This window comes from Euleptes europaea, chromosome 19 (genome assembly GCF_029931775.1).
Source record: "Euleptes europaea isolate rEulEur1 chromosome 19, rEulEur1.hap1, whole genome shotgun sequence".
In the NCBI taxonomy this organism is placed as follows: Eukaryota; Metazoa; Chordata; class Lepidosauria; order Squamata; family Sphaerodactylidae; genus Euleptes; species Euleptes europaea.
The window spans coordinates 6,907,485-6,933,866 of record NC_079330.1 but is presented as its reverse complement, the minus strand read 5'-3'; the positions used below and the strand labels follow the sequence as shown (position 1 = coordinate 6,933,866).

General features: G+C 48.3%; 1 protein-coding gene and 1 non-coding gene across 2 annotated transcripts in view; both read left to right on the top strand.

Moving 5' to 3' along the window:
• The window catches only part of SSU72 (SSU72 homolog, RNA polymerase II CTD phosphatase), a 46,822-nt gene extending 26,314 nt beyond the window's left edge, over positions 1–20,508 (top strand). Inside the window, exons 3-5 of the mRNA XM_056865200.1 lie at positions 13,643–13,782; positions 18,087–18,205; positions 20,292–20,508. Of these exons, the coding sequence (XP_056721178.1) occupies positions 13,643–13,782; positions 18,087–18,205; positions 20,292–20,393 (361 nt within the window). The 3' untranslated portion in view covers positions 20,394–20,508. The remainder of the gene's footprint in view (positions 1–13,642; positions 13,783–18,086; positions 18,206–20,291) is intronic.
• Positions 20,509–21,327: 819 nt separating this feature from the next.
• TRNAP-GGG (transfer RNA proline (anticodon GGG)) lies at positions 21,328–21,399 on the top strand. The gene has a single exon. It is a non-coding gene; the product is annotated as a tRNA-Pro (tRNA).
• Positions 21,400–26,382: the final 4,983 nt, after the last annotated feature.

Here is a 26,382-nt window from a genome sequence, read left to right as displayed (position 1 = left end):
ATGTGGGAAAATTTCCTTCTTTTTTCCCTTCCTCTAAGTGGGAAAGTGGTGGGGAATGCGTGTGTGCAAATATCAGGTTTTTTTGGGGGGTGGGGGTTGAAAATTAGAAGAGTTTCTCAATTGCAATGACTTATAAGCATAATGCATACTCATAAATGCAGGATTCCCATATTCTTTCCCTCCTTTAAGACACTTAGAAACATGGGTGCCTCCAGAGGAGCACCAGGAGATATGGCGGGCAGCTGCTGTTGAGCTGCAGACGACATGCCTTGCTTGCACAACATCTTGCATGTTGAATCCTCGACGTCTTCCCAGTAAAAAGCTCATGGAAAGTCCCTTTCCTCGGGGAAGTCTGATCCAGCAGGGCTTTCCTTATGTTCTTAATGGGTAGTTGTGTTTGCAGTAGTAGAAAAGAGCAAGAGTTCAGTAGCACCTTAAAGACTAACAAAAATATTTTCTGGCAGGGTATGAGCTTTCTGAAGAAGTAAGCTGTGGCTCACAAAAGCTCATACCCTGCCAGAAAATATATTTGTAAGTCTTTTAAGGTGCAACTGGACTCTTGCTCTTTTCTACTTATGTTCTTAAGTCGCTGGTAGTCAGAGTAGCGGTACTGAGCTGGATAGAGAGCAGAGGAGGTGTAGTATTTAAAATAAATACTTTTAAATGTTTACATGCTGCCTTTCTACCCAAATAGGGTCGCCAAGTAGGGTTAGGGTTGGGGGAAACTCGTGTTCAGTTTCCTGTTCAGCCATGAAGTTTATTGAGTGACCCTGAGCCAGTCGCCCTGTTTCAGCTGAACCTATTTCGCAGGGTTGTTAGGATAAAATGAAGTAGTAGTAAACCAGTAGTAGACCGTTGTAAGGAAAAACGGATGAGTGATACTAGGGGGCGTGGGTTAACTGTAGAGCACATTTGAAGACTCGAAGCACATTTTTACCGAAGTTATTTTTATTATTTTTATTATTTTCCATTTCTATCCCGCCCTCCCCAGCCGAAGCCAGTTAACTTAAAGCTGTGTTCCATTTGAAAACCAGAGGGGATGAACAGCAAAAGACAATAGTGTGAATGTTCTAAGCATAATAGGAAGGAGTTATAGAGCGATGGGTTTTTTTAAAAAAATGCATAGGTATAGAATCCATTAGGAGCCCAGATTGGGGCAGGCCCCTTTACAGTGTCAATAACCAGACTTTCCCATGGAAGGGAGTCCCCTTGGTGAAAATTAATTTCAGTAGGATTCAGATGTGAATTCTGCTAGGATCCATTAGCACAGTTGTCTCGTGATAGCACCTGCTGCTGAGATATCAATTGACCGTTGCAAATAGTTCTTAATTGCAGGAGAAGAGTATCGGTCATCTGTTAACCTGTTACTAGAAAATTAATACGTACGCAGTTCACCTCTGGTAGTATGGGCGGAGACCTTGGCATATGCTTGTTCTACTGAGGGATGTCAACTGATTTAAAAATGGTAGCAGTTGATCTGACTAAACTCAAGGTACCCATTGCATATTGCCAAAAATGCCAGCATACGATCCTTCAAGGATGTTCCACAAGAGAACATACAATTTAATAAATCCATTTAATATTTTTATTCCTTAAAAGTAGTAGCAGGCCAGATACAAAATATTATTATTATTGATTAGACATAACCCTCCCTCCCCAGCATGCCGGCTCAGGGCGGGTAATACATCAAGTGTTCGCCCTCAACTGATGCTTAAAACTGCCCCCGCCAATTTTAATGACTCAACAAAATATTTGAGCAATCTACTTATTTTTTTAAAAAAATCTTGCAACCCTAGCTGTGAATTCCATGTCTGTTAAAAAGCGCTGCAGGTTGGTATTACTTTGGGGAATTGTGAATACAGTGAATCCCGATACATAGGCTGCTATACCCATCCCGGACTCTCTGGGTTCCAGCGCTGCATGCCTGTGTTAGGAGCGCAATCCCAGTATGAACCTTGGTAGATTTTCCTTCCACCACTTGGAGAGAACTTTCAGCAAATCCCCCCTATCTTTTGAGTGGTGTTTAATCATAAAACAAATGGTGTGCAGAATTTCTAAAAACACATTCTCAGTGTGTTCAGCCTGCACTGTTTAAAATATTGATAGATTTAAAATTACAAATAGTTTTAACTTCTCGCACCCCGCACGGTCCAGGAACTTGGATCTTCCAGTCATGTCGAAGAGCTACAAAGCCTATTTGGCAGGAAGCCGTTTTCTGTAATGGCACCATAAACCACGTATGCAGTATCAAAATGGCCCAGGGCACATGTTTCACTGTGCCATTTTTCAAGATGGGTTTCATATTTCTTTCCACCCCATTCTCCCCATCAACAATACCCAATCCTTTAACTTTGAGCAGTCAACCCCTTCAAAAATTAGTTGGGTGCTTCAAGACCCCAAGCGCAATATGAAAGAGTTGCTTTTGCATTGCCAGAAATAGACAACTTCTTTCTGGATGAACGTCAGTTTGATCGAAACACAGATGACAAGCCAGTGACAGCGACAGTATGTAGACATGCAAGGTAGCAGAGAGTGACCAACACGTGGTCAAGAGGTGCCCACCTCTTGGGGTTGTGGTGGATAGCTTGATGAAAAAACATGTACACTGGGGAGGGGCTGTGGCTCAGTGGTAGAGCATCTGCTTGGCATGCAGAAGGTCCCAGGTTCAATCCCCGGCATCTCCAGCTAAAGGGACTAGGCAAGTAGGTGATGTGGAAGACCTCAGCCTGAGACCCTGGAGAGCCACTGCGGACTTCGATGGACCAAGGGTCTGATTCAGTATAAGGCAGCTTCCTGTGTTCATGTGTACACCACACCGGTGAAAAACACAAAACACCAGGCTGGGGCTATTGAGGAATGGGATTGAGAATTCGCTGCCCGTGGACATTGTGATGGCCCGCTAGCGTCCATAGCTTTAAAGGGAATTAGATTCACGGAAGATAGGTCGATCAATACCTTTTAGTCATGAGGACTGAAGGAAACCTCCGCATCCAGGGGCAGGGATCCTCTGAATAATGGGGCTAGGAGGTAGCTGCAGGAGAAGGCCATGGCCTCTGTGTCCTGTTCGTAGGCCCTCTGGGCCCACTGGCTAGCAGCACCAGCCTGGTACAGACAATTCCATCCACACGTTCACTTGTTACATGTGGAGGGAGAGTATAAGCGCTATGGCCCCCTTCCACTCCAATGGCTGAGTGGTGCGCATGGGGCTCATGTGCGGATGCACCTCCCTGTGATCAGTGAAACAGTGTCGCTTATCAGGAGGAGCACACAACTTGGGGCACTTCCTGTGCACAACCGCCCCATGAGCACCACTCAGCCATCGCCACAGATGGGAGAAACGTGCTTGCGCCCGCTGTCCCTCTCTGTCCCCGGGAGTGAACATGCCCCGTGGTGGGTAGGGAGTCTGTGCTGAGCTTGTATGATGCAGGACTAGGTGGATCTTGGGTCTGATCCTGCTGTGCTGCTCTTCACAGCATCAAGAGCATAAGAATACGGCACATTTTTTCGCCTTGGTTGAGCCCTGATTTCTAGAAGAAGTAAACAGTTCAATTGGCTAACCAAGGAAATGCAGAACCCCCTTTTCCTATTTGGCCTGGTCCGTTTCACTGTGAGCTCATACCAAACCGCTAATGGTCCGTTGTGAGTAACAGGCAACATTTCCGTAGCATTTTTGAGCGTTCAATGCATTTCATGTATACTGGCTTGGCAGTATCTACTGCAGCCCTGTAAGGTAAAGCAGCTGTGCCCCCAAGCTATAGATGGGGGGCTGAGAGAGAAATGGTTACCTGGCTGTACCATGTGAATCCATGGCAGTAACAAGATTTGAACTCTGGGGTCTTCTTGAATCATACCTGTGGTGTTTGTACCTGTTTTTTTGCCCTATAGGTTCACAAGGCAAGTAAAATTGATACAAAATTAAAACGGGCGTTTAAAAGCAAGGGGGTAACATTTTATAACCTAACAACTCTAAAGGCTGCCCTTTCCCAGTGAATTCCAAAGTCATGGCTGCTACCACAAACCTTCATTTCTGGCACATGCCCGGTTTCTCTCATGGCAACAAGAGTTTTGCTTTCTGATCCCACCTGGGCTTCACATGGAGTTGAGCAAATCATAGAATCATAGAGTTGGAAGGGACCACCAGGGTCATCTAGTCCAACCCCCTGCACAATGCAGGAAATTCACAACTACCCCCCACCCCCAGTGACCCCTACTCAATGCCCAGAAGGTGGCCAAGATGCCCTCCCTCTCCTAAGGGCATAAAATCAGCATTGCTGACAGATGGCCATCTAGCCTCTGCTTAAAAACCTCCAGGGAAGGAGAGCTCACCAGCTCACCTGAGGAAGCCTGTTCCACTGAAGAACCGCTCTAACTGTTAGAAAATTCTTCCTAATGTTTAGATGGAAAGTCTTTTGATTTAATTTCAACCCATTGGCTCTGGTCCGACCTTTTGGGGCAACAGAAAACAACTCGGCACCATCCTCTATATGACAGCCCTTCAAGTACTTCTTCAGGCCTGGCTCTTTTACACTAACATAACGCTCGGTATCGTTCAGAATTATGTAAAAGTAAAATGTTCATGCCCTGTCTCCTAGCAAGTTTCAAGGCTGCTTATAACTTACCTAAGAAACTATAAAACCCATGCTAAATTATAACTGAGCCCACCAAACTTCAAGAGCCACGCCGGGGAGACTTAACAGCAGAATTGGTAAAACGAACCACCATACTTAGCACTTACAATGCCAGACATTCAGGGCCTTTTCAGGAGATCATGTAGGCTGGTGGTTAGCAGCGCAAGATGGTTCTGGGTTCAAATCTCGTATCTGCCATGAGTTCATTGGCTTTCGAAAAGGCCTTCTCAACTCTCCAATATAGAACCTTAAGAACTTACGTCCTTTACTTTTGAAATTAGGGTGGCATGCTAGCAAAATGTGTGGATGGAGAACTTGCATGGGTCATGGGCTCCATGCATTCTGCAAAGAAATGTGCCCATGGTTGAAGTACCAGCATGAACTTGTCAATCAAGTTTGTGCTCTTGCATTCAAGAGGCCTGGACTTAGGAGGCAGTGGAATTGGTTTTGGTGTGGTTTGAACCAGTTTTGTGGACTTGCCTTTGCTAGAAAGTGCGCGAAAAGCTAGATTGAGCTGGCAGAGTTAAATCAGGGGTGGCTCTAGGGTAGCCAGCTCTGGGTTGGGAAATTCCTGGAGATTTTTGGGTGCACAGATTTGGGGAGGGGTGGCACCTCAGCAAGGTATAATGCAATATAGCCCACCCCTCAAAGCAGCCATTTTCTCCAGGGGAGCTGATCCCCACCACCTGGAGGTCAGTTGTGTTTCTGGGAGGTCTCCAAAGTTGGCAACCCTACTTTGCTAGTCTTTTTGGTCTAGTTAATTTTTAAAAATTAGAATCCTCTCAGTCCACTTAGACATATAAAACATATGATTACTTAGCAGTTTAAGATATCACATCGGGGAAGGCCTCAGCCTCTATGCCAGTGGTCCCCAAATTTTTCGGGCCACCGCCCCCTTGGTTCCACAAACTCAATCCCAGTACCCCCTACCCTATCCTATAAGAAGCATTATTCAAAATAGGGGTTTGCATGATGCACTAAAGGAGATAATAACAATAAAATTTCAAAACAGTAACAATGAATTGCACATCTATTCAAAATCAAATTAAAACTTTTTTTAAAAAGTGAAGGTTCCCTGTGCAAGAACCAGATCATTCCTCTGGGTGACGTCACATCCCGACGTTTCCCAGGCAGACTTTATTTTTACAGGGTGGTTTGCCAGGGCCTTCCCCAGTCATCTTCCCTTTACCCCCAGCAAGCTGGATACCCATTTTACCGACCTCGGAAGGATGGAAGGCAGAGTCAACCTTGAGCCGGCTACCTGAAACCAACTTCTGTCGGGATCGAACTCAGGTCGTGAGCAGAGCTTGGACTGCAGTATTTCAGTTTACCACTCTGCGCCACAGGGCTCAACTTTTTAGTTGAAATTTATTCAACAAAACTGACGAACTTGATCCAGTGGTACCAGCTCTTCAAAGTCTGGGAAAAATTCTGATAGTTTCCACCAGATTTGCCAGCATGGTGCCCTAGTTTGATCTATTGTAAATTAGTGAGCAACACAGTGGAAGGGGGCCACCTCTAGGGCCCCTGCTGCCCCCTTGCCTCTTAGTGCTCCCCTAGGTAATCCCACTGCCCCCCAGGGGGTGGTACTGCCCACTTTGGGAATCACTGCTCTATGCCCTGTTGTTGGCCTTCCAGAGTACCTGGTTGGCCACTGTGCGGGATGAGATGCTGGACTCGATGGGCCACTGCTCTGATCCAGCCCTTCTGATGTTCTCATGCAACCAACCCGTGTTAAATGGTTGTGAGAATGCGCTCAGCTTCTTAAGCAAAAGTGCTGCGCTACACAAGACAGAGGTCCAGCATTCTAAGCCAGCGATTTGCCTTACAGCTAGCCCAGAGTTAAACAATAACTTAAGTTTCAAGGTAGCGGCGTTTACGGGATGTTACTTTTGTGCCAGACTTCCCAAGTGTCATCCCTAACTTCCCAAATTTTCTTTTAGTCCATATTCTGTGTTCCAGAGAAAGGTGGCACCTGGCCCAATAAAAATTTGGTGTTTCCCTCCCAGTCCCCCCCATTGGCTTTCAACATGCACATGATTTCATAGTAACAAATGTGCATGTTTCGTGCCGTCACGTCGCTTCCGACTCATGGCAACCCTATGAATCAATGTCCTCCAAAACTTCCTATCCTTAACAGCCTTGCTCAGGTCTTGTAAATTGAGGGCAGTGGCTTCCTTTGATAGTCAATCCATCTCTTGTTGGGCCTTCCTCTTTTCTTTCTGCCTTCCACTTTTCCCAGCATGATTGTCTTCGCCAGTGACTCTTGCGTTCTCATGATGTGACCAAAGCCTCAGTCATTTTAGCTTCTAGGGTCAGTTCAGGCTTAATTTGATCTATAACCCACTGATTTGTGTTTTTTGGGGAGCAGTCCATGGTATCCATAACACTCTCCTCAAACATCACATTTGAAAGGGATCTACTTTTTTCCTGTCAGCTTTCTTCAATGTCCAGCTTTCTCACCCCTACATAGTCACAGGGAATACGATGGCATGAATTAACTTGATCTTGGTTGCTAGGGACACATCCTTACACTTAAATAACAAATGGGATACGACAATTTTGCCCCCCATCATGCTCCCATTCTTTTGAGAAGCCCCTCTTTCGTCCTTTGTAGTCTTTGCCAAAGTGCCTCTTCTCTCCCTCCCTCCCCAAACCCTTGGCAGTTGTAATTCTTCAATGCTTAGGAAAAGAAAAATTTCACCGCCGCTACCCAATATGCAACAACAAATTCCAGTGTCTGTAAGGCAAAATCCCCATTCACGTCCCCGTGTAGCCGCAGCTTCACTGTGGTGGAGAGACATCAGAGTGTGTGTGAGAGAGTCTTTAAGAACAAGAAAGGCCATGCTGGATCAGACCATCAAGTGTAGCAATCTATTCACACAGCGGCCAACAAGGTGCCTCTAGGAAGCCCCAAACAAGACGACTGCAGCAGCATTACCCTGCCTGTGTTCCACAGCACCTCATATAATAGGCATGCTCCTCTGATCCTGGAGAGAATAGGTCTGGGTCATGACTAGTATCCGTTAGGCAGATGATGAGAGGGAGGGCATCTTGGCCATCTGGGCATGGAGTAGGGGTCACTGGGGGTGGGGGGGCAAGTAGTTGTGAATTGCTTGCATTGTGCAGGGTGTTGGACTAGATGACCCTGGTGGTCCCTTCCAACTCAATGATTCCATTTTTACTAGTAGCCATGAATAGTCCTCTCCTCCATGAACAAGTCCACTCCCCTCTTAAAGCCTTCCAAGTTGGCAGCCATCACCACATCCTGGGGCAGGGAGTTCCACAAACTAACTATGCGTTGTGTGAAGAAATTCTTTTATCTGTTTTGAATCTTTCACCCTCCAGCTTCAGCAGAGGACCCCGCATTCTAGTATTATGAGAGAGGGAGACAAGCTTCTCCCTGTCCACTCTTTCCATGCCATGCATAATTTTATAGACCTCTGTCATGTCTCCCCTTAACCGCCTTCCTACCAAGTTAAACAGCCCTAAGCGTTTAAAAGGGGTTGAAACTGGAGGAGTCATGTCCACGCACAGAAAACGTTACTTTGCAGTCCTACTCTTCAACTGGGTTGCGCCCTAAGTTAAGCTGAATCACCTCCGCTATTTCCTTTTTTTTAATGAGAAGGGAATGCAGAATGAAAGGAGACAGGCACGGCTTCCATATTTCAAGTTGGCCAGTTTTTTCCCCAATGTGACCGCTTGTGGTATACAGCCAGGATTAGAAACATAGAGCTGGAAGAGATCTGGAGGGTCATCTAGTCCAACCCCCTTCGCAACGCAGGAAAATCTCAAAAAAAACCCACTCCCCCAGTGACCCCTGCTCTATGCCCAGAGGAAGGCAAAAAGCCTCCAGGATCCCTGGGTCAATCTGACCTGGAGGAAAATTCCTTCCTGACCACACAGTGGCAATTGGCTTTACCCTGGGCATGTAATAAAGGGGGCCACAAGAGCCGAGCTCTGACTCATTTCTTCCTGCCCTCCCTCTCATGATCTGCCTAAGTTCGCAGAATCAGCCTTGCTGTCAGATGGCCATCTCTTCAAAGGAGAGCCCACCCACCTCCCGATGGTTATGTTCGACCAATTTCCCCCTCCCACTTTCCATCACGATCTGACATTGACACAGAACCCTTGTGATCCTTGTACCTGATATTTCCCTTTCTCTGTCACCAAACCAGATACTTCATGTCACTTTTGGAAATGGATTTGAGCCTTTGGCATGCTCTCTCCCTGCGTCCCACCCGCTTTCCAATCCAGAATATCTGAAATCATCGAAAATCATAGAATCTGAAGGGGACATAGAGGCCATCTAGTCCAACCCCTTGTTTAATGCAGGATAAGCCCAGAGCATCCCTGACAAGTGTTTGTCCAGGCTCTGCTTAAAGACTGCCGGTAAGGGGGAGCTCACCACCTCCCTAGGTAGCTGATCTCACTGTCGAACAACTCTTACCGTAAATTGTTTTCCCTAATATCCAGGTGGTACCTTTCCTCCCACCATTTAAACCCATTATTGTGAGTCCTAACCTCTGCTGCCAACAGGAACAGCTCCCTGCCCTCCTCTAACATAGTTGAAACCTCTTCCGTTTTACTTTTGTATGACACCTTTTAACCTTCAGCTACACCTTGGAACTCTTTAGTTAGGAGACAGTAACTTCTAAAGTAGTGATCCCAGATCTCAACCTGTTGTGCATCTCGTGGGGCTGTGACTTGCCAATGAGACGTCTATTCCGGCTATTGCTTCCCACAGCAAGAAATCGCCAGTAACTTGCAGGCTAATGTTTCCAGTTCACAGCGCTGAAAACCCAGTAGAGGCAAGTGCAATTCAGTAGGTACAGTTGGCTGAACGCCTGAATTTTTCTGAAGTGCTCTGCGCATCTACCCCAATACCTCCTACCTTGTGCATTGCCTCACAAATCACGTAGGTGTGAAACTGTAGGCTGAGCTGGCATTAGACATTTTGGCATTCAGTTTGAATAATGAGCTCCCTCCTCCCATGCTCTTTGCACCCAGCAGATGCTAAATCCCCCAGTCCTTGGCAGAACGCTTGATTCGCTTGTCGTGGGGCTTAGCTGCTGGGGGAGAGACCAGGGCCTTGGATATGTGGGTGGGAAGAAGACCATGGGCTGTGTGGTGATGTTTTCACTGTCACAAGATCTGACGAAGGGAGCTCTGCCTCTCGAAAGCTCACACCCTGAAACTCTTGTTGGTTTCTAAGGTGGTAAAGGTAGTCCCCTGTGCAAGCACTGGGTCATTATTGATCCATGGGGTGACGTCACATCCCGATGTTTACTAGGCAGACTATATTTAAGGGGTGGTTTGCCATTGCCTTCCCCAGTCGTCTACACTTGACCCCCAGCAAGCTGGGTACTCATTTTCCCAAACTTGGAAGGCTGAATTCTGAGCTCCCTTTTTGGCCTGGGCAAACATAGGAAGCTGTAGAGCCAAATATGCAAAAACCTGGCCACATAAGCACATTAAGCTGCCTTATACTGAATCAGACCCTTGGTCCATCCAGGTCAGTATTGTCTACTTAGACCGACAGCGGCTTTCTAGGGTCTCAAGCAGGGGTCTTTCACATCACCTACTTGCCTAGTCCCTTTAACTGTAGATACCGGGGATTGAACCTGGGCCTTCTGCGTGCTTAGCAGATGCTCTACAAAAGGAGCCACAGTCTACTGGCACACTTAACGATGTGAACACTGGCAGTTTCGAAACGGTGCTGAGACCCACATGGGCGTATGGCAGAACTTGTTTATAAATTCGAGATTCATTAGCCAATACTATCCAGAGTGGACTGTCCAACAAAACTTAAAGCTTGTCACATGCAACTTTCTCACAGTACTCTTACTTCCCTGAAATAATGCAGATGAGCTCTGAGGTGGGGAAGTATTCTGTTCTGTGGAACCTATGACCCTATTCTAATACATGATTGCATGTATTGTTGAGAATAAAAATTTAGGTTAATAATTTTGACAAAGAAGCCATTAACTAACCATCCTTTTGCCTTTTCCCCTCACTGCTTTCTGTAACATTCAACTGTCTAAAAATTCCCAAGAGCCATTCAGTAAGGGAATAACAGTGGCCGTTGCGCTCAGAGAGGGACCGTACCAGCTATCCTCCATTCCGGAGAGTGTTTACAAAGGCAGGAGAAGGAAGGTATCCAAAGGGAGGCAGGAGTGGAGGCATCTAGAAGTCTTCTGGGCTATTAAGAGCCTCCTCAGACCTGGAGGTACACATCTAAGATGAGTCAAGTTTGGGAGGGGCTGTGGTTCGGGGTAGACGGTCCGGGGACGGACTCTAATTTCTTTTTGTGTGAGCGGACCAACCTGGGGAGGGGCCGTGGCTCAGTGTTATCTGCTTGTCATTCAGAAGGTCCCAGGTTCAATCCCCGGCATCTCCAGTTAAAGGGACTAGGCAGGTTGGTGATGTGAAGGACCATTGCCTGAGACCCTGGAGAGCTATGGAGAGAGTCTGTAGCTCAGTGGTAGAGAATTTGCTTGGCATGCAGAAGGTCCTAGGTTCAATCCCCCGGCATCTCCAGTTAAAGGAACTAGACAGGTAGGGGATGTGGAAGACCTCCGCCTGAGACACTGGGGAGCCACTGCCGGTCTGAGTAGACAATGCTGACTTTGATGGAACGAGGGTCTGATTCAGTATAAGGCAGCTTCATGTGTTCAAGTGGCGTCCCAGTGCTAAAACTTGCATTGCAGCTGCCATTCTGGACAGTTTTGCTGAAAAGCCTTTGGTTGGCAAGTGGCCTTTGCCCCGGTTTTGAACCATAACCAGCATCCGTCATGTGTTACTGGCGCCATCGTCTCCACGTTCTCCGTAATTGCAGAAGACATGATGTGGGGAAGAAAGGCGAGCATCAAATGTGACCCCGTGCAGAGCGCCTGCAATCGTCACAGCCGAGATAAGGAGGGGCTGTTTTTGGCAACCTTGCCGTTGGAACACAGTGTTCTCTCCCGTGAAGACATCACAGCTTGTACCTTACCATTCCCTACTGATGGAAGGAGCCCCTTGGTGCAAAGTGCTAAGCTGCAGTACTGCAGTCCAAGCTCTGCTCACAACCTGAGTTCGGTCCTGACGGAAGTCGGTTTCAGGTAGCCGGCTCAAGGTTGACTCAGCCTTCCATCCTTCCGAGGGCGGTAAAATGAGGACCCAGCTTGCTGGGGGTAAAGGGAAGATGACTGGGGAAGGCACTGGCAAACCACCCCGTAAACAAAGTCTGCCTGGGAAACGACGGGTTGTGATGTCACTCTATGGGTCAGGAATGACTGGGTGTTTGCACAGGGGACCTTTACCTTACCCCCTTCCCCTTCCACGTGGCCCCGCATCCTGTTTGTGAGGGTTCCTGTCCCTCGGGAGAAGGATTTGGGGCTGGGCTTGGAGAGCTGAAGGGGAGGAGGAGAAGGAAAGTCCCATTCTGTCAGCTTCATGCCGCTCACAGTTTCATTCAACACAAGCCAACATTCCTGTGCCTTAATCAGTAAAGGATTTGCGTATGTACCCCACAAATGTTTTGGGTACAGGAGTGGACAGGGAGAAGCTTTTCTCCCTCATAATACTAGAACATGGGGTCATCTGCTGAAGCTGTAGGGCGAGAGATTCAAAACAGATCAGAGGAAGCATTTCTTCACACAATGCATAGTTAAATTGTGGAACTCCCTGCCCCAGGATGTAGTGATGGCTGCCAACTTGGAAGGCTTTAAGGGGAGTGGACATATTCTAGGAGGAGAGGGGTATTCATGGTTGCTAGTCATGATGCATACCTATTCTCTCCAGGATCAGAGGAGCATGCCGAATATATTAGGTGCGGTGGAACACAGGCAGGATGGTGCTGCTGCAGTCATCTTGTTTGTGGCTTCCTAGAGGCACCTGGTTGGCCACTGTGTGAACAGACTGTCGGACTTGATGGGCCTCGGTCTGATCCAGCTAGGCCTTTCTTATGCTCTCAGCCTTCTTGCCCATTTCATATAGAACTGGCCTATCCTTCCTCTGCCACCCCCCCTATTTTATCAAGGTTTCTGCACTGAGCTTCACGCTAACCTGAGTTGGTGACTAAATCAGGTCTTGAACCTCGTTGCAAAGTTATAAGTGAAATGTAGAAAAGAGCCAGAGTCCAGTAGCACCTTAAAGGCCAACAAAATTTCTGGCAGGGTATGAACTTTTGTGGGTCACAGCTCACTTCTTGAGATACCTGCAGTGACTAACTGATTCAGATACCTGAAGAAGAAGAATATCTGAAGAAGTGAGTTGTGATTCACGAAAGTTCATACCCGGCCAGAAATTTTGTTAGTCTTTAATTGGCTACTAGACTCTTGCTCTTTTCTACTGCGACAGACTAATACGGCTACCCATCGTGATCTGTAAGTGATGGTCGAGTGGCAAAATATAACTTCGAGTGTGACAAATGTCTGTGTATAGAGGGATGTGTATGCATCGTAGAGCCAGCAGTACCCCTGTCATTGGGGTCTAGGCCCTTGATGGAGGGGGAATAGCTTTGGGTTCATCGCACCTGTATCCCCAGGTACCTGTGTATGATACTTCTCCCTTTAGAAGAAACTAAAGGCGTGCATCAGGATGGGGAACCACTGGGGTGGGGTGGGGGGTTGCCTCTGTCGATCCACAGTGACCCCTGAAATGGTGAAAATCAGGTTTATTTGCCTAATACCATCTTTGCTTCTGTTTCTTCATCACACTAAGGCGTGATAGAACGTTGGATGCAAACAGCCGAGTTTCTTTACAGTCTGAGGCGGCTCTTGGGTCTGGCTGGGATAAACTTTGGGTGTTCTGGGGCGGGGGGGGGGGGGAAAGCAAAATGGCTGTACTGTTTCTTCAGAGGGAGGATGCCCGGGCCGTGCTGAAGTTTGCCCAGCCCTTTTAAAAAGACAGCCTATAATTTGGAATGTCCATGCCACCAGCAGTTTCCGTCCCCTGCCCAAAGCACGGCTGGTTTGTCTAAACAAAAAATCTCTTTGCCTGTGGAGTTCCTTAACTCTTGGCCCCCGCAGCTATACACAGAACGGGATTTTGCACATGTTGGACAGGAACAAGCGGATCAAGCCGCGGCCGGAAAGATTCCAGAACTGCAAAGACGTCTTCGACCTCATCTTGACGTGCGAAGAAAGGGTCTACGATCAAGTAATAGAAGGTAAGGGCCGTCCCTTGGATCCAGCCAGAGCCTGGCTGAATTTGAGCCGGGGCAGAGTGGTCAACGAGGCCCGTCCTACAGGAGCCCAAGAATGCAGCCTGCTTGCCGTGCTGACATCTCACGCCAAATTTTAAAGAGCCTGAGACTAGTGGGAACAATATGCTTGGAATATAGTTCTGAAATCTTCCCAGCCAGAGGTGTTATCCAGTGGGCTGCCGGTGGGGTGGGGTGGGTGGCGGGGCATTCGATACCCAGTAGAGCTCCCCCCCAGGGCCAGCAGGACAAATGATACTAATTTTTTTAAGTCACTGGCTGAGAAGGATTTGTGCATCTGCTTGATTCGTGTAATTCAGGGGTGTCAAACATACGGCCTATGGGCCGGATCCGGCCCCTTGAGAGCTGTTACTCGGCCCGTGAGCCAACTGAGGCAGCCACACACCCCCAGTCCCAATCTGGGCTGGCAAGGCATGGCCCAGCCCAACCAAGTGACATTTACATCATATCCGGCCCTCGTAACAAATGAGTTTGACACCCCGGTGTAATTTATATCGATTGCAGAATTTTGATGGCAGAATTTAGGTAGAGTGGTGCAAAATTTCAGGGCAGGCTGAAGCTCAAAGAATGCACCCTCTTGCCTGTGGAACCAGTTCTCGCCTAGGCTGAGAGAGACCGCAGTGTGCGGTCAGCATTCTGGGAGGTGGCTTTTGAGCCACCCCCCCCCAAAAAAACAACAACAACAATCTCATAGCACCTTTTCTCAAGCACAATTTCTTGGGCATGAGTACATTCTAACAGAAAGGTTTTTTAAAAACAGTGTTCATGCCCTGCTTTCCCTTCCCGAGATCTTCAAGGCAGCTTTATGGTCTGAAATAAAACCATGCACAAATAAAATCTTTATAAACAGTTTTAATAGAAAAGACGTGAAACTCCCTGTTAGAACCAGCTGCAGTGGTAAAACAGGTGGCCCTAAAGTGACAAAGCAAACGCTCCAGAGAATAAGTCAAATGGTCCCTAAATTGATCCCTGAAACGACTGGGGCACAGGCATGCCAAATGAGGTGCGTGGGGCGCACGGCTCAGTGGTAGAGGACGTGGTTCACAAGCGGAAGGCCCCCATGTTCAGCCCCCCAATGTCTCCTGCTAAGGGATCCTGGAGAACGACCGTTAGGAATTATCCCCCTCTTCCCAAGGACCTTGAGAAAAGCTGCCAGCTGGAATAGACCCCACTGAGGCAGAGCGACCAATGGTCCGATTTCTGCATAAGGTGGACTCATGTATTTAAGGAGTGCCTTGGGAGGGGTGGTCCACGATCTAGGTGCCAACACAGAAGAGGCCCTGTTGGGACCTGTCCTGTCAAGGTTGATATAGGAAGAGGCAATTCTCACGGCCCCATCTCCGTTAACGCGGGACACGTGGCCATTGGAACGAGAGCCAGCGTGGCGTAGTGGTCAAGAGCGGTGGTTTGGAGCGGTGGAGTCTGATCTGAAGAACCGGGTTTGTTTCCCCACTCCTATACATGAAGCCAGCTGGGTGACCTTGGGCTAGTCACAGCTCTCAGAGCTGTCTCAGTCCCACCTACCTCACAGGGTGTCTGTTGTGGGAGAGGAAGGGAAGGTGATTGTAAGCCGGTTTGAATCTTCAATCAGTGGCAGAGAAAGTCGGCATATAAAAACCAACTCTTCTTCTCCTGTCTGACTGCTCAGGCCCAAATATTTTCTCGTTCTTAATTGCTTCTACAGTGTACTTCCATGTTTTTCACCCCCTCCTCCAGACACACATCTTCAATGAGTTTAGGGTGGTATACAACGACCCTGTGAGGTAGGCTAATGTGAGAGTGGGTGGCTAGCCCAGCAAGCTTCACAGGAGAATGGGATCTGAACATTTTGTCTCATGAACACATGAAGCTGCCTTATACTGAATCAGACCCTCGGTCCATCAGAGTCAGTATTGTCTCCTCAGACCGGCAGCTGCTCTCCAGGGTTTCAGGCCAGGGGTCCTTCACATCCCCTACCTGCCTAGTCCCTTTAACTGGAGATGACGGGGGTTGAACCTTGGCCCTTCTCCATGCCAAGCAGATGCTCTGCCACTGAGCCACGGCCCCTCCACCCCCGCTCCAGTATTCAAACCACCACTTCACACTGGTTCCTGTGTCGGGGTGTACAGGAGCAAATGGAGCAGGAGGCATGGAACGTAACCCAATAGATCTTTTGAGGGGGCTTGAAAGCGCCCCACCCCTTGCGGTTTGCAGAAGCTGAGACATGTAAACTGCTGCACGGGCAGTGCCTTAAAACAAACCAAGAAGATGGCTTTCTTCTCTTCACTCCTTTTTTGGGGGGAAAAACCCAGGCGGTTAAACAAACCCCGTGCAACCAAAGCAAAGTTAAGCAGCCTCTCGCCTCGTCGGCAGGGCGTCCGCTCTTTCTCGGGCGCCTGGCTGCACATCGTCTCCCGCCGCGATGTGGCGGACGCTCTGCAAATTAGAAAGCAGCCGAGCGAAGCTGGCATCTTATAAATAAGAAATGACCAGGGATGGAGTGTGTGGGGAACTGTCCCTCACCGGCTGGGCTGAGCGCCCCCCCCCCCTTCGCTCGGGGGCCGTCCACTCGACTGCCGCAGAGGCCGGAGTGCATTAAAGGGAACCGGCTCGGAACTTTCTCCGGCGGCTTTAATGAGCCGCCTTGCCGAGAGATGAATGAAATTTCGACTTGATTTGGCCACAGTTGCTCCTTATTCGCATGCCGCTTGTTTTATAGAGGTTGGGAAGGACAGTCCATCTATGCTAATCTCCACCTTTCCCCTTCTCCCTCCCCATTATGCGGTTCTTCGCGTAACTAGCACAGGAGAGGCCGTGAAACCCCGCTGGCAGCTCCCGCTAGGAGCAGATGATGAGATTTTTTAGGCCGGCCCGCCTCTCTCACTTTGTTTGGCCTGGCTCCGGTGGAGAGGATGCGAGAAACGAGGGCCGTTAGCGTTCGAGAAGCTGCCTCCGAGGCGGGGCAGAATCCGGGTTGCTTTGTTGGCCGTGCGCACCGTTCCACAATCTGGTTCTGCGCTTGCACCTTATGCGTGGGACAGTTATTTTCTCTAAACGCGCTGTGGTGCCAAATCGATCCATCGCAGGTTTATTTGACAGCAGGCAGGTTTTTTTAAAAAACGAGCAATTAAGAACGAGAAAACATTTGGGCCTGAGCAGTCAGACAGGAGAAGAAGTTGGCTTTTATATGCCGACTTTCTCTACCACTTAAGGGAGACTCAAACTGGCTTACAATCACCTTCCCTTCCCCTCCCCACAACAGACACCCTGTGAGGTAGGTGGGGCTGAGAGAGCTCTAAGAGCTGTGACTAGCCCAAGGTCACCCAGCTAGCTTCGTGTGTAGGAGCGGGGAAACATCCAGTTCACCAGATTAGCCTTGGCCACTCATGTGGAGGAGTGGGGAATCAAACCCGTGTCTCCAGATCAGAGTCCACCACTCCAAACCACCGCTCTTAACCACTACACCATGCTGGCTCTCCCCAAGGATCCCCAAAGCCCGGGTTCTACTGAGACAGGTGCTGCTGCTAGGTCTCTTTAGGAGAACGTCTTTTGCCCTGAATGACTAGGCAAGCTTCCCTCCCCAAACCCCGCCCTCCTCAGGCTCTGCCCCCAAAACCTCCCGCTGGTGGCGAAGAGGGACCTGGCAACCCTACTCGCAATAATGGGTTTAAAATGCGGGCAGAAAGGTACCACCTGGATATTGGGGGGGGGGAATTAACAGTAAGACTTGTTCGACAGTGGAATCAGCCACCTAGAGAGGTGGTGAGCACCCCCCCTCACTGGCCGTCTTTAAGCAGAGGCTGGACAAACACTTGTCAGGGATGCTCTAGGCTGATCCTGCATTGAGCAGGGGGTTGGACTAGTATGGCCCCTTCCAACTATGATTCTATGAAATTCTGCCCCCTTGACCTGGGAAGGAAGTGAGTCTCGTTGGACCTGCAGTCCGGGTCGCATAATAAGGCTGCAATTCAGCAGGTGTGCAAACCGAACAACCCCGGCTTTAGTTTTTAAAACAAAAAAGGGCGAGTCTTGGAAGCCAGGTGGGTTGTTGGACAGGACTTCCGGCCGCCAGATGCACGGCTTCAGCGCCCCGCGTCGCTTCACCCCAGGCTAGCAATACCCAATTTACACGGGTTGTCAAATCCAGTTTTTCTGGCTGCCTAGATTTTCAGGGCCTGGAGCTGGAGAGGGTTTTCCTTGGAAAGAAAGGACATATTTATCTCACGTCACCTTCATGGCTTTGTTTTTTTGTTCCTTTGTGCCTGCTTCAGACTTAAATTCTCGAGAACAGGAGACGTGTCAGCCCGTACACGTGATAAACGTGGACATTCAGGATAATCACGAAGAGGCGACGTTGGGAGCTTTTCTCATCTGCGAGCTATGTCAATGTGTAAGTATCAAAGTTGCTCTTTGGGGCATTTTCGTAGGGCTCTTCTAAATGGGGGATGTGGGGGAGAGAACGTTGGTGCAGCTACATCTTGATCAGCTCCTCCGATCAGAGGGATTTGGGAAATGCATACCACTTCTTTGGTGTGTGTTTCCCCAACCTACAACGCTCTCCTTGTGTGTGTCACAGCGTGTGCGTATGAAGCATATAGTAGCTTTAGCTGTGCATGCCCAAACTGCTCACATACGCTTGAAGAGAGGAAGTGAATGATCGCGTGTTGAGTGCGGTCAAAGTGCCGTCTCTGCTAAGGAAAGAAACGGGACCAGCTGTGTTTTGTAAGTGGGTCAACAAACCTGGGGCAGACCTGGGAATAGAACCTTCCTCTCCGGAGGGCTGTGCTCCTGCCAAAACGAGGCCGCTCTGCTTACATCTGAATGAGCCGGCTGAAAAAATAACAGGTGTTATGTCAAATTCCTTTTCAAGTGTTCCACGTACCAATCGTTCCTTCATTCCATAGTTTTCTACGGAAAATTCACATTCTGGGTGTTTTGGCTCATCTAAAGCAAGTTTCTGGCCCACACAGGCGAGAGTTTAAAATACAGAAAAAGCCATAGTATTGGCATGCCTTGGGGTTCCAGAAGAGTAGACTTTAGAAGGGGGATGATGAAGAACAGTTGGTTTTTATATGCCAACTTTCTCTACCACTTAAGGAAGAATTAAACTGGCTCACAATCACCTTCGCCTCTCCACAACAGACACCGTGTGAGGTAGGTGGGGCTGAGAGAGCTCTAAGCGAACTGTGAGTAGCCCAAGGTCATGCAGTTGGCTTCATGTGTAGGAGTGGGGAAACAAACCTGGTTCGCCAGATTAGCCTCCGCCACTCATGTGGAGGAGTGGGGAATCAAACCCGGTTCTCCAGATCAGACTCCATCGCTCCAAACCACTGCTCTTAACCACTACACCACACTGGTTCTCAGAACTCTAGACTCAGGTCTCCCATAACTTTCTGTGTCCCTATTTTGTATTTGGGGAGGGGCCGTGGCTCAGTGGTAGAGCACCTGCTTGGCATGCAGAAGCTCCCAGGTTCAATCCCCGGCATCTCCAGTTAAAGGGACTAGGCAAGTAGGTGATGTGAAAGACCTCTGCCTGAGGCCCAAAATGATCATGGATTCAGTAACAGGAACTTTATTTATCATGTCCTTCCCCGCTAGCGCTTACAGAGTAGACAGGATGACAGTGTGCCCTTGGCGTCAGGTGTGCTGTCATTAAATGAGATCACGAGATCCATTTCAGCCAATCAGATGGGATTATGTTGATGACATTGCGGGGGGGCGGGGGGAGCGACGCAAAGCAGAGTCATTCAGTGAAATCACATGGGTTGATTCAGCCAGTCGGATAGGATGGCACGATGACATCGTGGGGAGAGGAGCGCAAAGCGGGGATGGTTGAGAGTGAACACTAGAAGTGTCGTTTCCCCCAATCTCAGTCAAAATGTGCTACCCCTCTTTTTTTTGGGCACAGCTGAAAACATTCACAGATCGTGGCGAGAGGTTTGATTTTATCCCTGAGGATGCTTTTTTTGTATCTACGGCTGATGATTCACTGCAAATTAAAAACAACAACTGATTAATCAAATAAGGAGCTCCGTGGCGCAGAGTGGTAAGCTGCAGCACTGCAGTCAAAAGCTCTGCTCACGACCTGAGTTTGGTCCCGACGGAAGTCGGTTTCAGGTAGCCGGCTTGAGGTTCTCAGCCTTCCATCCTTCCAAGGTTGGTAAAATGAGTACCCAGCTTGCTGGGGGTAAAGTGTATACGACTGGGGAAGGCACTGGCAAACCACCCCGTAAACAAAGTCTGCCTAGTAAATGTCGGGATGTGACGTCACCCCATGGGCTAGGAATGCCCCGGTGCTTGCCCAGGGGACCTTTACCTTTAATTAATCCAATAGGTGTTGTGAACAGGATTGAAAAAATAACTGCAGCGTTTTTAATTTTTCTTGCTGTTTAGACTTTAAAAGCGTGTCAAAACGTTTGTGGAAATATATTCAGTGCCATAAATCGGCCTTTTTCCCCTCCTTTCCCCCCTTCCAGATACAGCACACGGAAGATATGGAAAATGAAATAGACGAGCTGTTACAAGAATTCGAAGAGAAAAGCGGGCGGACTTTTCTGCACACGGTCTGCTTTTATTGAAAGCCCGCCTATCTCCTCCTCTAGGCCTTACTATTGCAGACAGAAGACGCATGAGGTCACGTTCTGGAACGACTGGACTTTTGCCCTTCTCCTCAGAGAGTGACTTTACAACCTACTTATTTTCATTGTTGCTGTTTAATTTTTTTTTTCTTCCTTGGTGTTTTTCGTTTTTTAACTCTTTTTTTGTGAAGGGGGTGTTTCGATGTTGAAACACAAAGACGAACTATGTGTATGAAAACAAAGGAAATTATTATAAACATAAAAGCTGCTTTATTTAAGAGAGATTTAAAAAATCAAGATTTTTTAAAAACCCTTTCCCCCAACTTCTGTCCTCTTCCCCTGAATATCCTACTTTAACAGTTACAAGTAGGGTTTTAATTATAAAGATAATATTTCCAGAACGGTATTGTTTGTATTTTCCAGCTTAAAAAGGTTTTATTTGAGTTGTTTTGGATGTTTATTTTGTGGAGGAGGATGGGAATACCTTTTTTTTCCTTTTAATGGAATGGACTGGATGTTTGGGATATATAAAGTATGACTGGGACAAATATCTGTATATTATTACGAATGAAGTTGGAAGTCTCCAATAAATCCAAACCGCTCCATTTCTGCCCTGTTGTTCGTTAGGTTTATTGCAGGGCGGGCTTGCCTTGAAAACCCTCTGGGGTCACCATAAGTGGGTCGTGACTTGATGGCAAAAAACCTACACCGGCAGCATCCCTGAGGACATCGTTCTGTTGAGTTTGGCCCTACAGTGTCCACTGGTAGAAGAGGTGTCCCATCAGTTGGAAGGGAGGGCAGTTTCTCCCATTTCTCCCCTCCCCCTGCTGACCCCTATTCACCCCCCTCCCTCTGCTAGAGTTCCTTTGTCTGCTGGGGGTGCTATTATAGGAGGCACAGCAGGCGGGGGAAATTGGAGAGCTTGCTTCCAGGAGGGGCTGTGGCTCAGTGGTAGAGCATCTGCTTGGGATGCAGAAGGTCCCAGGTTCAATCCCCGGGACCTCCAGTTAAAGGCACTAGGCAAGTAGGTGATGTGAAAGACCTCCGTTGAGACCCTGGAGAGCCGCTTCCGGTCAGAGTAGACAATACTGACTTCGATGGACCAAGGGTCTGATTCAGTTTAAGGCAGCTTCATGTGAATATTTCTCGGTTCATGCTACGTGTGATCCAAACCAAAATTTACTTGTAAGTAAAGTGGAGAACATGAAATTGGCAACCTGAGCTCCCCCTCAGCAGACAAGGTAAGAATTTCTACACACTTTGTAAACTCCCCATATGTGTGCAGAAAAATGCAGCATTGTGAATTGACCCCCCCCCCCAAAAAAAACTAAACACCCCCCAAAATGCCCTGGCTCAAAGCCACCTGCGGTGCCTGAAGTTGTTTTGTTGAAACCAATGGCAAACCTCAGTACTCCTTGCTTCTGAGTGTGTTTCCTTGATCCTTATCATATACGCTTGAAGAATCTCATATTTCTCTTCCTGGGTCTTCATAACTGGTTGCCATGGGGACTACGGTCACTTTGTCGAGTCTTAAAAAGGCTGGTTTCTTGTCGAGATGGCTGCCATTTTGTCGGGGGGCTGTTTGGAGGCGGGGGGTGTTTTGCCTTCCCTGCTTTGGCGGGAGCCTTTCTCACATTGGAAGACTTAACAAGGTTTTTCAATAAATTGCCTTTGCTTTAGGAAAACGCGTCACCTGCTAAACGTTGACATGCTGGGTTGGCGCTAAGGGTGGACGAGCTAGCGTGGTGTAGTGGCTAAGAGTGGTGGTTTGGAGTGGTGGACTCTGATCTGGAGAACCGGGTTTGATTCCCCACATGAGCGGCAGAGGCTAATCTGGTGAACTGGATTTGGTTCCCCACTCCTACACACAAAGCCAGCTGGGTGACCTTGGGCTAGTAACAGCTCTCTTAGAGCTTTCTCAGACCCACTTCCCTCACAGGGTGTCTGTTGTGTGGAAAGGAAGGGAAGGTGATCGGAAGCCGGTTTGATTCTCCCTTAAGTGGTAGAGAAAATCGACATACAAAAAACCAACTCTTCTTCTTCTAAAGAGGCATGAACGTTATTTCCAAAACATGAACCAGGGTGCTTTTATTTATTTATTTTGCAGGTGGGGAGAAGAGAAGGTTGTAAGCGAGCAATTAGTCATTGAGCAACATTGTAAATATGACCTAAAATCATCCTTATAACTCCAGTGCCTATACAATTATGGTCCATCCCCATAGCAACGGGCCCCGTGGTTTTGCAAAACTGCAACGCGTTTTTGGCTGTAGCCAGCAAGAAGTCAGATGGTCAGCTTAGAATCTAAAGCTCAAAGGGAGGGTGGATCCTGGGAACTAATGGGTGGAGCTTAGTAAGGTAGGGGTGGAGCCTAATGGTACCTGAATGGGAGGGCCCCTGAGTGGTCATGGGAGTTTACTAGCATCCATTTTGACTAATAGCCATGGATAGCCCTCTCCACCATGCACATGTCCACTCCCCTCTTAAAGCCTTCCCAAGTTGGCAGCCATCGCCACATCCTGGGGCAGGGAGTTCCACAGTTTAATTAAGGTTTTTCAATAAATTGATGAAAATGGGTTACCGGTAGATGGGGAAACCAAATGTTTTTGTGGTGGTGATCTGGCCATCCGGCCCCCAGGTTGGCCGTTTGTGATCCAGATCGTCTCTTCTCTGCCACCCGTCTGTGTTTGTGTTCCTTTTCTCCTTCCCCGAAGAAACTTTTGTAGTGCCGGATTTCATGTCTGAGGCTGTTTTTCATCTTTCAGCAATAATGGAATTTAATTGTCTACTGAAATTCGCTTTATATAATCTTCCCTTTTGGTGAGGAGGGGGGGAACCTCGTTGCCCATTATAGGGCAGTGGAAAGAGCCAAAAATACAGTCACATAATTAAAATTAGATTTTGCCTTCCAATTAGAACACGCAAAACTGCAAGTTCTTTTTTCCCCCCTTTCCTAAAGGGAGGGGAGATTAGAGATGGAAACAATTCAATAATTGTTTTCAAGCGTGAGAGTAATGGTGCCTTAAACATGGGAGATGGCCGTGTAAAACTTTCTCCGCTTAAGATCCAGAGACCACTGAGATACCAAGGTCTGAGTCAGGCCCTAGATTTTTTGGGGGGGGGTGGTGGGCAGAGAGAGCCAGCATGGCGCAGTGGATAAGCGTGGCGGACTCTAATCTGGAGAACTGGGTTCGATTCCCCACTCCTCCACATGAGCGGCAGACTAATCTGGAGAACCGGGTTGGTTTCCCTGCTCCTACACATGATGCCTGCTGGGTGACCTTGGGCTAGTCACAGCTCTCTCCTAACTCAGCCTCACCTACTTCACAAGGTGTCTGTTGTGGGGAGGGGAAGGCAATTGTAAGCAGGTTTGAGTCTCCTTAAAAAGGTAGAGAAAACCGGGGTATAAAAACCAACTCTTCTTCTTCTAAATGGTGTGGGGGGGGGGAGAACGTTGGTGCAGCTATATCTTGACCAGCTTCTCCGAACAGAGGGGTTTGGGAAATGCATACCACATCTTACGTGAGTGTTTTCTCAACCTACAACGCTCTACTTGTTTGTGACACGTGGGCCAGTCACACACTCTCAGCCTAACCTACCTCACAGGGTTGTTGTGTGGATCAAATGGAACAATGTGAGCTGCTTTGGGTCTTTACTGGAGAGAAACGTGGGGTATATATGTATAAGGTAAATGAAGGAGATAAGAAAGCGTCAAGCAAAAGTTTGCTGTTTACTCCCCCGACAGATGTTTGCGTTTACTTTGGTACAATGTGAATTCAAACACAGGTGTAGCACTCTGCAAATGTATGTGGTAGAGCATCTGCTTGGCATGAAGAAGGTCCCAGGTTCAATCCCCGGCACCTCCAGTTAAAGGGACTAGGCGAGTAGGTGCTGTGAAAGACCCCTGCCTGAGACGCTGGAGAGCCGCTACTGGTCTGAGTAGACAATACTGACTTTGATGGACCAAGGGTCTGATTCAGTAGAAGACAGCTTCATGTATTCAGTTCACAATTTTCTAAACCTCTAGTATTTCTTTCTTAGGGGAGGGGCCGTGGCTCAGTGGTAGAGCATCTGCTTGGCATGCAGAAGGTCCCAGGTTCAATCACCGGCATCTCCAGTTAAAGGGACTAGGCAAGTAGGTGATGTGAAAGACCCCTGCCTGAGACCCTGGAGAGCCACTGCCAGTCTGAGTAGACAATGCTGACTTTGATGGGCCAAGGGTCTGATTGAGTATAAGGCAGCTTCAGGTGTGCATGTGTTCAAATGCATTTGGAAGACTACAGCTGAACAATCGGGAACCAAGGCACGGAAAAAGCCATAGAGACAACCGGATGGCGTTGAGGTGGTATCAGATGCAAGATTTGCACCGGTGACTTCTCACAATTGCTATGCTAGCTTGGGGGAGGGGACCATTCTGTCCCCCCAACACACACACACAGTGAGTACGGAAAGGTGTTTAAAGTGTTGAGATGGGCTTTCTGCCTTCTCAAGGACCATGAATGAACCCTAATGGGAGAACACGACTGGGATCTCTTTGCTGTACCAAAAGCTACCAGCAGAGAGCAGGAGTGAGCACAGACACATATATGTCTTTTGCCAATGTAACACTACGATGCCCTACTGGGGGGTGGGTAGGTTACTTAGGTGCCTTTTTAGAGATTAAAGATGGTTTTTTTTTTAAAAAATGACAATCTGCAAGTCCTTAGATCTATCCCTGGGGATGCTTGTTCTGGAAAACCAGAAGTGCAAAGTTCACCCTTCTGCCCTGAAGCATTTCCCACTCTCTTATGTCCCCCCCCCCATCTTCCCTCCCCAATATATTTGCACCTGTACCGCAGGCTTTAAAATCAATTCTTCCTAAAAGTTTATTTTGGGGAGGGGGGAGGAGGGCGTTAGGGGGTGCTGTAGAGAGGAGATGGACAAGGGGACCTTCTCTAGTTGGGGTGTGTGGGGTGGGGGCAAGCTTTCTCATCAGGGATTTCCAAGCCATAGTGGGAGGGTGGTGGATTTCGGTGCTGGTGACAGCCAGCCCGGTAACCGGAGCAATATATATATATATATTATATATAAGGCAGGCTCCAAATGTGATCAAGACCCGTTTTGATTAAAGGAAGAGGAGAAGGGGGGGGGAAGACACCCAGTTGTGCAAGGTTTTTTTTTTTTTTGACAGAGAAAGAGAGAGAGAGAGAAGGAGGGAGCTTAGTAAACAGAGGGGAGCATCTGCAGAGTCTCACCCCCCCTCCCCAGCAAACGAGCCTTTAAGATGGAGCAGCGTCACCTCAAATAGGTAAATGCCTTTCCTCTTTCTTTGCTGCCTGCAATTGGGGAAGGGGGCTTGCCAATTGCTCGCGAGGAAGCCGACCAGGGGACCTGCACTGGCTCCTCTCTCCCGTGCCCGGGAAGGGGAGGCTCCTTGACAAGAGGGGTGGGGGTGGGAATCAGCCTGACTGTCCCACATCTGAAATTCACTGGGCGGGGCTGGATTGGGGGGGGGGGAGAAGGGGGATTTATTTTTGTGTTTGCTGAGCCTGATTTGCAGATGGGGGGGGGGGAGAAGGCGAGTCATGTTTCGTTCTGTTCATTTCAAAAAAGAAGAAGAAAAGAAACCTTGCCCCCTCCTGGTTCCTGCTTCCCTTAATTTTTTTTAATTTAGCTCATTGTGGGGGTTTAAAAAAACCCCACAATAATTATTATTTTTTTTAAATCCATTGCACTCCCGCGCGGTGCGGCAGATCTTTCCAACCTCAATGTCACCAAATAAATACAAGCAAGACGGGGTGGGAAGAGTGGGGGGGGGGAGAGGGAGCAGCTAGCCAAAATCCATCCTCAGGTCACGTTTTTTTTTTAAAGAGGGGGGGTTGGCTCCTGAAACACACACACACACACACACCACCAGCAAGATGCACCGGCTGAAGAAGCTGGCGATGCTCTCTGTGTGATTCTCTTTCCCTCTAGCGATGGATTTTTGCATTCCCCCCCCTTTTCCTTCCTA